This window comes from Peromyscus californicus, unplaced genomic scaffold (assembly GCF_007827085.1).
Source record: "Peromyscus californicus insignis strain IS unplaced genomic scaffold, ASM782708v3 Scaffold_8__1_contigs__length_139910024, whole genome shotgun sequence".
Taxonomy (NCBI): domain Eukaryota; kingdom Metazoa; phylum Chordata; class Mammalia; order Rodentia; family Cricetidae; genus Peromyscus; species Peromyscus californicus.
The window spans coordinates 109022120-109035179 of record NW_026294606.1 but is presented as its reverse complement, the minus strand read 5'-3'; the positions used below and the strand labels follow the sequence as shown (position 1 = coordinate 109035179).

The window sequence follows — 13060 nt, the reverse complement described above, 5'->3', positions numbered from 1 at the left end:
AAGGATGCTTTGAAAGCTAACTGCTTTATAACAGTTTTGGAGTCCTTTTAATATGGATCCACAATTTAAGACACTTCCAATTTGTAAGTTGGGTTTTAAAATACTTATTACTATGATCTGGGGCACTAATAATTGAGTTTTACTTTATTCGGCCTTATACCCAGCACATGCATAGGCTGTCTGGCCCTCATACTATCCCTTCAAAGTGTCCCTTTTATTTCTTTCAAGTTTAAGGAATTTTAGAGCTAAAGCAATTAAATAAACAGGCATGGAATCCTTATTTACAATGTTCCATGACTCACAATGACAGTGCAATCCACTCTACCTGTCTGTGCTTCCACTGAGAAGTAGGGTTGTCCTTCAAGAATACTATACACCAACTTGGCACTATTTCCATAAGTAGGGTCATCTGCATCAGAGGCTGTCACTTGAATTACTGATGTTCCTAAAAAGGGAAACAAAGCAATTAACAACACCCACTAAACTTTTCAAATTCCATTAGTGTTTACAGAGTTTCGTTTAATATCAATCCTGAGGAGAGACCCACAATCAGTCAATATGGTTCAAGAACAAAATACTCCCCTCATTCCTTCTTCCTTTGCTCATTCTCCTTTTCCTTTTCTTTTTAACTCTCATGGTTTAAAACTAAACTTTCTATATTCACAGTGCCTCCTGTCTGACTGGGTAGTAAAAATAATAGTATGAACATCCTTGTCAGACATTCTTCGAACTTAGTGATGGAAATATTCAGGATATCAGATAATTAAATAAAAATCTTCCCAGAGAGTGTAATAAATGATAATTAACGATGAATTGCTTTTCATGAAAGGACAGAGTGCACTCTCTCATCTGTAATAACAAATACATCATTTTACTGTTGCTTTGCCTGTAATAAAATTACTGCTAATACTAAATTTTAATTAATTTATGGCTATAAATATTATATGGAATGCTGTTCCCTACTGGCATGAAAATTGCAATTTCCCATTTTTGTTGGTTCTGGTAACTATGCAATAGAAATCATCAGTGAGTACCCAATGGGATCTAAGTGACATATTCCTAGGTCAGAAGAAAGGGGAATCAGGAATAGGAGGATGGGATATCATATTTTATCTTTAAAAGCTCCATTGTCACAGTAAGAATCTGGAAAAATGGCATGTCAAGCTTCAGAGTAGAGAGAGCAGAGATGGAAAGATGGAAGAAGCAATTATCCAGTTTATCTTTGCCAAGTGGTGTTTGGGGTAAATTCCATGTAAAGTGCCAACATTCCTCTGCTAAACATTTTTGTACCTATTTTACCTGGGGAAGATTTGGTGTGAGAAATATGGCATTTTGAAACCTCTTTCAAAGTTACTTATTGTCAGACTCAGGAGTCTAATTCAAGTCCAGCAATAATGAAACCTAAATTCCTTCTCTGACATCATCATCAGAAGCAGGGATCCTCCTGTCAGGGGCAGAAGCCATCTACACAGCTTACAGGTATCTATCCCCTACTTCACAGGGGTTTCTGTGACTTCCATGAGAAACACAAAGAAAATCTCACTCTACCAAATACACTCTTCAAAATCATTTTTTTTTTTAATACTGCTGTCTTTTTGAGCTCCTCCTCACAAGCCAGACACTCTTCTAAAAAATGGAGATTATAACAGAAATAAAGTTCATGGAATGCCCAAGGAAGTTACTAACCATTATGATCATATTTAATTCTACAATTTTGTTAAGCAGTTGTCAAATCCTTCTATTTTAAATATTTAGTTAACTCTCATTGGCTAACCTCATTTCAAAGTTGACAAATGATAATTTAGGAATCTATACAAGGAAGCCAGTGTTCACATCGCTGTCTGACACAAAGACAATAGTTTCATGTGGTATAGTAGAAAGTCTGGCACTGCCCTAGACACCAAAGTGCCCCCTGAAGATAACTATAAGAAGTCCCCTGGGTTATCAGTTTGGATGCCGAGCTAGCCTCACTTCCTCAACACTGCTTTTCCCATGTGAGGATAGACAGGAAAAGGTGATGGTAGGGAGGGAGGAGATGAATCAGCCTGGCCTTTTCTCAGTAAAAGAAGACCTTAGTTTACATGGAGGACAATGACATTCCTTTCACAAGAGGCTCCACACACAGACTGGAAGGACCTTATATTTCTAAGGTCACAGCTGAATCTCTGGAATAAGCTAATCTTCATATTCAGTGCTTGTTTTACTCATTTGTAAAATGAAAAATCCATCCCTGATTGTCTTTAGATTCACTCGAGCTCAACAAAGCAGACCTTCTCAAAAGACCACAACTATGAACATTCTAGAAATTCAAGTGGAAGTGATACCTAGGAAGCAACTACTTGAAGAAACATTTAGAATTCTATCTTTGGGAAAAGCAATGTGTCTTTAAGCATATTGAAATCATCAGATGATGACTGTGTTGTACACATGCTGGATGGATTAAGTAGCACAAGTGAGTCTGGTTCAATTAGCTAATCTGTTTCTGCTTTTGCTTCTCATTTATACATGGCCAACTGGATCAACTGCTTTGCAAATTTAATCACGGCCAACTTATACACAATAGGGTATGTACACAATCAATTAACATAAATCCAACATGCAACAAACATTATCATTGCTGTTACTTATTGGACATCAATATGCCCTAGTGATTGGATGAATGTTATCAATACTCTTTGAAGATGGGAAATTGTTACTCCCATTCTACAAAGGAAGAAAAGATATTAACTGGTGCCACATCACTCAGCTGATGCTCCAAGTCAGGATTTGCTAAACTGAATCATACTCTTCCCCCTTTGACTCTTCATTGTCAATATCTCTTTACAACCTCAAGTCTGTTATGAATATTAGAAAATCCATGTTTCTGTGTTTGTATCTGTTTCATGCACTTTTTCTCAGGTTCTTTCCCTTGTTTGTTTCTTTTGTCCTATTCCGAGGTATTAGCTTTTGTTTTATCTTATCATATTTTCTTTTAAAATTATCACTTAGAAGACAAAAGGATATTTTGTTTTCTACTGAAAGACAGAAAGAGGGAGGATCCAGATGAGATGGCACGTGGGAATGAGCTGGGAGGAGTAGAGGAAGAGGAAATCATAATCAGGGTATATTATGTAAGAAAGAATGCTATTTTTAACAAAAGACAAATCCAGCTAGGCAATTTTTCTTTGTTAATGTGCAATAAAGATGCAACATAGGCTCTGGTTCCTGAGTTTGGAGGACAGGCCCCAGCCTGCCCACCTGCAGAGACACCAGCTAGAAGTGGAGCAGGTGACCCCCCCTCTTACGCACCCACATTGGACCTCTCAGGCACATTGGCGTGATAGGTTTCATGCAGAAACTCCGGAGGGTTGTCATTAATGTCCTGGACCTTGACAATGAATTCTGAAGGTGGTTCTAGTGGCCTGTTGGTGTCCCTGTCCACTGCCTGAGCCATCAGTGTGTACTGGGCTCTCTCTTCTCGGTCCAGTGTCTTCGTGGCATGAATGTTCCCTGATTTGTCATCAATCACAAAAATGGTTCCGGCTCCTTCACCTGAGAGAATGTATTTAATGTTCCCATCACCAGAGTCAATATCAGAATGAAGCTAGAAAAAGAGAAAACAGGATTTGTAATTTCATAAGGAATATAATAAAATTCCACTGACTGATTGCTACACTGTGTGCACGTATATGCACATACATACACTCATACGTATATCATGAGAGCAAGTCATTTCCACCATCATTTTCTGAATGTCAAAATCCAGTCTTAGATAATTACCATGACCAAGGTAATTAAGCTGGGTAATGATGAGGCTAATGTATAAGCAAATTTTTAATTCTGAGACTCAATGTTCTTCCTCTCTCTTCTTTCTTATATATGCATACATACAAAATATATAAATATACATCTGACTCAATACTTATTTTGAAAGAAATGCATGCAGAATTTTGAACAGGTGTAAGCATGAATTTATGTACTATCTTTCTCTCAATTTTTACTCCCATCCCTCCACTTTCTCTAACTAGAAATCACCATTTTTGCCAGTTTCTTATGACCCCCACTATGAGTTATTTATTCAAGCCTATACACATACAAGCTTATCTCCATAGATTCATAAGTGTTCCTGGTTTAATTTCACAAAGTATCAGGCCATGGATCATATATAATTATTGTAGCTTTCTCTAATTGCAACTTTTCAGTCCCTTCAACATCAAGATTCAAAGGGCTTCCTCATGATATTCCACTTGATGTAATTGTCATTTCTTCCAGAGATCCTCCTCAAAAGACATTTCTATAGTCAAGGCTTTTGTGACTACAAGTAATTCAACTAATCAAACTTTTACAGATCCTCTACCTAGTACTCAGGGTCTAATATCAGACTGGTGTGGCTGTCTTCTTGGAAAAGGGTCTCCTATGACCACAAAGGATGGTGTAACAGGGTGATAGATATGTAGTCCTCAGCCTCTTGAAATAACCTCCAATATCCTTGGCTTTTTCACATTTTCCAGAGATCCTAGAAACATTTTTTTTTTCTAAATCTATACTGGCTATGATCAAGAATCCACTCTGTTCCCTTAGCTACCTTTCCTACCAGCTTTGCTCCAGTTCTGCTCTGTAGTTCAGAGCAGACCTCAATAATTTTCCTGCAGCAATAAACTCCCTACACTCCCCTTCCATCCTCATGATTTCTGAGTTCCTTGGCTTCCATTATCTCCTCTTGTGGGACAATATAAATGCTATTTTCATTGTCTTATAGTATTGAAAATTAGCTAAGAGATTTAAAAATATCCATTGAGTAAACCTGTTACATATGGAAATTCATTAAAAAATTATTTAATGTTCACAAAATTAAACAATATTACTCATTTTCATAAAACATTATTTGATTTAATGTTATTACAAATATCACTTTTCTGTTTTTTTCTTTTCGAGACAGAGTTTCTCTGTGTAGTTTTTGGTTCCTGTCCTGGATCTCGCTCTGTAGATGAGGCTGGCCTTGAACTCATAGAGATCTGCCTGGCTCTGCCTCCCGAGTGCTGAGAAAAAAAGGAGTGTGCCACCATCACCCAGTCAAATATCACTTTTTTTACTTTTGGCAATACCACTTTTTTAAATGTTTGTACCATTTAAATTTATCAAAAGGTATCTAATTTATTTGTAGTGTTTGAGTGAAACATCAAGCATTTCAGCTCAGCAGTGAAAACAAAGACCACCATCGTTGTGGATTCCAGGGCTTCTGGAGCAGGGAAAGCAAACAAAGTTTACTTCAGAACTTGTTAGTCAAAACAATGTATCATTTTAATGAATATTGCTGATGTATTTCTTAAGAATTTGGCCATATGAAGTTACTTGACGGGTGTCAAGATTTGCTCCAATCTTCCTGCTGTTTTCTTCATGGCTTGTGTTCCCCTCTGCTATCCCGCCTAGGACTGTTGTGTTCCTTTTTCTCTGCTTCACAAGTGTCAAAAGTTACAGGTTCTGTCCCATGAATGAGGACTGAAGAAGTTAATAGGAATGTAAAGCTACTGAAGATTTCTAAGGGTCTTCATGCATTACATAAGGAACTAGAGAGATGGATTTCATAATCAGCCAAGAACCTGAAATTTTTACCAAGCATTCTGTTCATCATGTTTCTCCTTTGTTTCTGCTCCCTTCAAGATTTAAAAGTTGAATAGGTATTTCCTAGTTTTACTCTCTCACAAAGACAATCTATTATACTGACAAGACTATTTATTAGGTTCCACACAAAAGCGGTTTGGGAACACAGCAAGCGCTATCAAGGGTCCAGTTGCTGAGGCATGCACAGCCAGTTCCTGACGCCAAAAACTGATGGCTTCTCTCTTTGCACAGAACAGCGTGATACAGGCTAAATTTCGGACATGAAAACTGTAAGTCTTTCTGCTTTGCCAAATTCTACCTTTTCAGGGAATTTTAAAGCATTCAGCTTTGAATGTCACCATTCAAAGGTTGTTAGAGAAAAAGGCAGCTATTCCTCCTACTTAAGGGATATCCATCTTAACAGTGTTTCAAAAGGAAAAAGAAGGGTTTGCTGGATCCAACTGCACACACACAAACACACACACACACACACGCACGCACGCACGCACGCACGCACGCACGCACACACACATGCTCCATCTAAGCAAGACTTCCTTCAGGAGCCTAAATTATCAAGAGCAGACAGTGGATGATGTCAGGTTTTCTTCTCCTCTTTATTCCTGTGCTTCTCTCCAGCAATATAACATTTGCTAGGTCCAGAGAGACAAAAACTCATCTGACTCACTAAGTCCTGACTTCTCTGCAGCTTCCAAGTCTCAACACATGCACTGTCCCCCACTAAGACAGTGACAAAGCAGAAGGCCATTTTCTCAGAGCAATTCCTGCCCAGCTCTGCACACTGCTAGAACTATGTGGCCCTGCCTTGCTGGATTGCCTTTTTCCTTTCTCTTTCTGTGGACTACCACAGCGCTTCAGCCTAGGGAGTTTGCTTGTCAACTATTTCCCTGTATTTCCATTTTATCAAGATTATTTCTACATATTTTTCATTTTATGTATGCATGAGTGAAATTATTTAGTATGTCATTTCTAGAAAACATTCCCAATTCTAAATTATGTTGAGATTATCATGAACATTCACAGAGTATAAAAATAAATCAATGATACAAAAATAGACTGCAGTTTTTATATAAAAGGACAAGTAAGGCAACTTTAGTGGCATGCTTGGGGTTCAAAGGTGTGTGCCTCTATCATCTGTGCTTACATTTCTTCCTCTATGTTGAACCATTTTTGTTTAACTTTTAGGTCAGAAGTTATTAGATACTTGCCTCTATGTTTCATAAGTGTTAAGGACATAAATTCATAATTATTAAATTGAATTTTATCACCCTTCTCATTCTACCTGAAGTTTTTTTCTTTCTTAAGTGAATGCATTGCTTCCTCCTTTTCCCTATATTATCTGAGGTCAGGCATTGCTTTAGCCTGATTTATCCTCTGCCAATCACCACTTCTCCACATAGTACAGCTTCAATTTGTGTATGTGAAAACACCTAGCTCCTAATAATTAATGTCAGTATATCTAAAAGAGCCACATATTTTATTTTAATAAGCAAAAAGAGGTCAGTTTGTCAAATGTATTTTGGACTCTCTACATTTATATTTTTGATTGGGTTGCATAGCAAATGTACAACCTAAGGAGAAGTAGAAATCTAGCTCTGGTTGCAACCATGCCTGAAGGCGATAAGGATAAAATCACTCCTATTTTAATGGCACACATTCATTAATATCCTTGTATTGGAGGTTAGTACCAAGACCTGAAGATTCAAAGGTAATCTAATCCTTCATACAAAATAGAATGAAATCTGGTTAAAGAGACAGGCATGAGTAAAACAGAAAAGAGAACCATGGTGAAAGGGTACAGGGAGACATGAGAACTTTAATATGGGGACAGGTGACTTGGGGCTAGGATATAATCAGAGAAATTCCTCCAGTTGAAGAATGGTTCAGTAAATTCAGGCAGTATTTCTTTCTATAGACTACAAAGCAATTTTTAGAAGCATTCTCAGTGTGGTTAAGTCTGTGAATGAGGGGGAAAAACTGAAAGGATGAAAGGGCATATGTTCAATGTGGTTGTTTTTTTGATGATAGCAGGTCATTAGTGCTTTCTAACTTGGTTTTGTTTTATTGTGTCTAGCTTCTGTCTGTTTGTTAATTTGCCTGCTTTTTGCTTGATCTTTATCTTGGCCATGCCCTACTGCTCCAATGATAAGGACATACAGAAACATCAATATTGAACGTAAAAGCCTTACCCTGCCCACAAGCACAGGGTCAGGCCCAGTGTACTCTTCTATCACAAAGAACTGGTTCCAGACCCAGCCTCTCTTGGAGCGCTGCAGCACCTGCCCCTCCTTGCCCTTTTCATGGTGTCCATGGAATGAGGGTCGCAGGTGGTTTCGTCGCTCCAGGGCAAATGCCTGGCTGTGGTATAGCATGCTCAGGCACACCAGGGCAGCTTGTAAACAGTAGTTCTCCTTCATTTTTGGTTATGCGGTAGGCACAGGAGAATGCAGCTGTCACTCCCTACACCAACAGAGTGTCAGTCTTTCGGATGGTGGCTTCCCAGATGTGTCAAGTAGACCTCCTCTGGAATGGGTTATCTTCACTCACTGAGGACATCACGTCAGGGCTGCCCACTTCCCCAGTCAGCTTCTGCAATCAGAGAGATGTTGGGTTAGCTGCAGCCTTCATCCTCACATCATTTCATTTCCACTTAGCAAAAATGTTGACATGAATGTCAGTTTACCACTTGTCAGCTCTGGGAAAGCTGACTGCTTTCTCTGAACCCAACTTGCTCATGTAGAATAAGAATAGTAGTCATGGAAAGATTGCTGCCAAGATCAAGTGAAAAGTGAATATAAGGTCCCTAGCAGCGTCTGGCACACAAGAAGTTCTCTATAATTAATTGATCATACTATTATTGACTATGTTCATGTGTTAGAGAATATTCCTAAGGATATTCAGGAAGCCCAGCAGAGTAACACAGTATCCACAGTAAGGAAGCCAGAGGATGGCCCAGTCAAAGGAGACTTCTTAGAGGATGTGGAGGCTAGGTTGAATACTAAAGTGAAGCTACTATATTAAGAATGAGGTGGATAGGCTACCATGAGAAAAAACACCAGAATTCCCCAACCATTACAGGTGGCCAGTCACACCATATACCAAGGCTTTAGCCCAAATAGAAAATATAAGGAAATTATGTCAAAGACTTTTCGATGGAAGGGAGGACAATGGTAATGAGAATAATCAATGAAGAAATAAATGGTCAAGGTGTGTGGAGGCGGGGGTACAGGTCTGCAATCCAGCACTCGATAGACAGACTCAGAAAGATCACACCAAGTTTTAGAAGTTTGAGGCTCTACCAGAGGCCATGCTGGTACCCAGAAACTCAGGTGAGACCCCACTTGCAGACCTCCAACACTCCTCAGAACCTACCCAGCTTTCCCCAAGAGACCCCATCCCTTGATTGCCATATCCCACCCATAACTTCATGTAGAAAAACACAAAAGCCAAGATACCCAAAATAATCCTTTATAACAAAAGAACTTGAGGTACCACATCCCTGATTTCAAGCTCTATTAATACAGATCTATTGTGAAAGGAAAAAAAATGAATCAAAGACCCAGATACTACACACCTGTGGACACTTTTTTTTAATTTTATTTTTTAAAAATCCAGAAATATACAAGGAAAAGGAAAGCATCTTCAACAAATGGTGCTGATCTAATTCGATGTCAGCATGCAGAAGAATGCAAATAGATTCATATCTATCATCCTGCATAAAACTCAAGTCCAAGTAGATCATAGACCTCAGCATAAAACCAGATACACTAAGCCTGATAGAACAGAAAGTGGGAAATAGCCTTGAACACATTTGTACAGGAGACAGCTTCTGAACAGAACACCAATAGTGAAGGCATTAAGATCCACAATTAATAAATGTAACCTCATGAAACTGAAAAGCTTTTGTAAAGGAAAGAATACTGTCAATAGGACAAAATAGCAGCCCATATAATGGGAAAACAGTTTCACCAACTCCACATCTGACAGAGGACTAGCATCTAAACTATATAAAGAATTCAAGAAAGTAGTTACCAAGAAACCAAATAATCCAATTTTAAAATGATATACAGATGTGGTGGTGGCGCACGCCTTTAATCCCAGCACTCGGGAGGCAGAGGCAGGTGGATCTCTGTGAGTTCGAGGCCAGCCTGGTCTACAAAGCGAGTTCCAGGAAAGGCGCAAAGCTACACAGAGAAACCCTGTCTCGAAAAACCAAAAAAAAAAAAAAAAAAGAAAAAAGAAACAAAGAATTCTCAACAGAGGAATCTCAAATGGATAAGACACACTTAAAGAAAGTTTAAAATCCTTAGCCATTGAGGAAATGCAAATTAAAATTAATTTGGAATTCCATTGTATACCTGTCAGAATGACTAAGATGAAAAACACATGAGCTCATACTGGCATGGATGTGGAGCAAGGGGAACACTCTTCCATTGCTGGTGGGAGTGCAAACATGTACAGCTACTTTGGAAATCAGCATGTGGTTTCTCAGAAAATTGGGAATCAAACTACCTCAAGGCCCAACTATACCACTCCTGGTCATATACCCAAAGGATGCTCCATCTTATCACAAAGACACATGCTCAGTTATGTTCATAGCAGCTTTAGTCATAATAGCCAGAAACTAGAAATAGCCTATATGCCCCTCAACCAAAGAATGGATAAAGAAAATATACATTTATACAATGGAGTATTACTCAGGTGTTTAAAAAAAAATAACATGAAATTTGCATGCAAGTGGATGGAACTAGGAAATAAATCATTCTGAGTGAGGTAACCAAGACCTAGAAAGACAAACATGCTCTGTACTCACTTATGAGTAGATATTTGCTGTAAAGTAAAGGATAATCATGCTACAATTCACAGACCCAGAAAGGCTAAGTAACAAGTAGTGCTCAAGGAGCAAGGCATGAATCTCCCTGGGAATGCAAAATAGAATATAAATCTCTGGTGGACTGGAGGTGGGGGAGCAGGTACAAAACAGGAAGGATGGGGTGGGTGGAGTGAGGTGACAGAATACTGGGAGAGACAACTGGAATTGGGGGACATGTCAGGGGTGAGGTAGAATCCTAGTTCAGTGGAAACTCCCTGGAATCTATGAGGGTGATCCTAGATAAGACACCCAGTAATGGGGGATAAGGAGCCTGAATTGACCACCTTCTGTAACCAGTCAAGGCTTCCACTGCAGGGATTGGGACACCAACCCAGCCACCAATATTTGACCTAAAATTTGTTCTGCTTGCAAGATGTGCTGGGATAAAGGTGGTGCAGGATTTGTGGGAATGATCAACCAATGACAAGTCCCACTTGAGAGCCATGCCACCAGAGGTAGTCCATGCCTGACACTATCTGGAGGGCCAGGAACCAGGTCATCAGATAGCCTAAAGACCTAAGATAGAAACAAATATGAATGGCAAAAAAAAAATAGTCAATGAAATGATTCTTATACTTGTGGACCAGAACCTAGCATGATTGTCATCAGAGAGGCTTCATCCATCAACTGATGGGAGCAGATGCTGACATCCAAAGCCAAACCTTAGGAGGAGTTCAGGGAATCCTATGGAAGAATGGGAGGAAGGACTGTAGGAGCAAGAAGGGTCAAAGACACCACAAGAAAACTAACAGAATCAACTAATTACATACAGCTCATGGGGTCTCATAGAGACTGAACTGACTATAAAGGAGCCTGCATGGGTCTGAGACAGGTCTTCTGTATATATGTTATGTTTATATAGCTTGGTATTCTTCTGGGACACCTAACAGTGGGAGCAGGGACTATCTCTGACTCTTTAATCTGATTTTGGGACTCTATTCCTCATACTGGGTTTCCTTGTCCAAACTTAGTATGAGGAGATGTGCCTAGTCTTATTGCAACTTGATATGACATGTTTGGTTGATATCTCAGGGAGGGGAGGTCTGCCCTTTTCTGAAGGGAAACAGAGGAGGAGTGAATCTAGGGGAGAGGAGAGGCTGGGGAAGAGGGGCTGAAAGAAGAATAGTGAGAGGAAATTATGGTTGGGATGTAATATATGAGGGAAGAATAAGTTAAAAAGGAAAAGACATTTGAGGCTAGTTTAATCTGAGTTCCATAGTGAATTCTAGGCCAGCCCTACGTAGCAAGATGCTGTATTTAAAAAGAAAAAAAAATTAAAAGGTCAAGTCTTTATTGAGCTTTGTGGATCAATTAATTAAAGTTATAGTGATCAATTAACACTACAGTGTTAACTAATAGGTCAAATTCTCATTGACTCACTGTTGGATCTATTAAAGCTATAGAAATCAATTAAGCTACAGCATCTATTTGTTTCTTTTTTATGGTCTGAAGTCTCCCTCATCAACTCAGCATCCTATCTCACTGGACAGTTTTACATAGGATGCTTTCCAAATTCACTCCAATCACAGGAAGAAAAATTGAACAGGAAACCTGTAACAGGCCCAATATTGCTTCCCCAAACCAAAGCATCATGCCACGATTCATCAGCAGTAAGAATGAGCCATAGACATAGTTTACCTTTCCAAATTCTTTGTATATACCTCTCTCAAGTTCCTATTCGTCTTTTGGAGTTTTAGTACTCTGGTACTCGAAATAACTTCCTCCTTATGTAACATACTTTGCTTACTTCCCTTTCTTAAAACTCATGTTTCTTTGTATAAAAGTATCTGCTCTTTCTTCACGGCATCCAGAGTCTAGGTGTAAGCTAGCACTCAAAAACATTTGCATGCTCTATTACAGCACTACCCAGGGACAAACACCGAGCAGGACCCGGGAGTCTTCCTCTTTTCCCACGGTAACAAAATGCAGGCCTGTCCCTATTTGTTGCTCATCAGCTGTGTACTTGTGCCTTGAAAGTGGAGGGGGAAAAGGAGAGCGGCGAGGTGCTCAGAGAGGAACGAAGAAAGAAGTGTCCCAGGGGACCCTGTAGCCATTTGGCCTTTGTAGTCTAGGACACAAGTGGGCTGGTAGAATACTTCTTCACAGAGCAAATTCTGTTTCCCTTGGTAGCTTTTGATTTGGCTTTCCAAGCTTTTAGTTTCTTTGTCCTATGCCAAGATAATAACCGAAGAGGCTGCAGGTACAAAGTTAAAGGTATCTGCTCTCATTAAAAAAAAAAAATCACAATAGTATTGTTCCAGTTTCTTCTCAAGGAATAGGAGTCAACGCCTTTAGCATTTGTTATATTCATTGTATGCACTGGAAGGCATAAAATTCAGTAAGAAGAGAGGAGGCTATAAAGGCAGTGCTGTCACACATCTGTTGTTGTCATTTTTGGTCTTTTTGGGGGGCCTGCCACCCAGCTCCCAAATAAATCACACACAGAGGTTTATCCTAAATTATGAATGCCCAGCCTTAGCTTGGCTTGTTTTCCTGCCAGCTTTCCTTACTTAACTTATCCCATCTACCTTTTGCCTCTGGGCTTTTCCCATTGTCTTACTTCTGTAAATCTTACTCTTACTCCATGGC

General features: G+C 39.3%; 1 protein-coding gene across 2 annotated transcripts in view; it reads right to left on the bottom strand.

The window, feature by feature from the left end:
- Cdh11 (cadherin 11) overlaps positions 1 to 13060 on the bottom strand; it is a 162654-nt gene that overhangs the window by 41976 nt on the left and 107618 nt on the right. For both annotated transcript variants that reach the window (XM_052729378.1, XM_052729379.1), the window contains exons 3-5: positions 7788 to 8187; positions 3289 to 3583; positions 326 to 445 (exon numbers count right to left, since the gene is read on the bottom strand). In XM_052729378.1, coding sequence (XP_052585338.1) covers positions 326 to 445; positions 3289 to 3583; positions 7788 to 8015 — 643 coding nt within the window. In that variant the 5' untranslated portion in view covers positions 8016 to 8187. The remainder of the gene's footprint in view (positions 1 to 325; positions 446 to 3288; positions 3584 to 7787; positions 8188 to 13060) is intronic.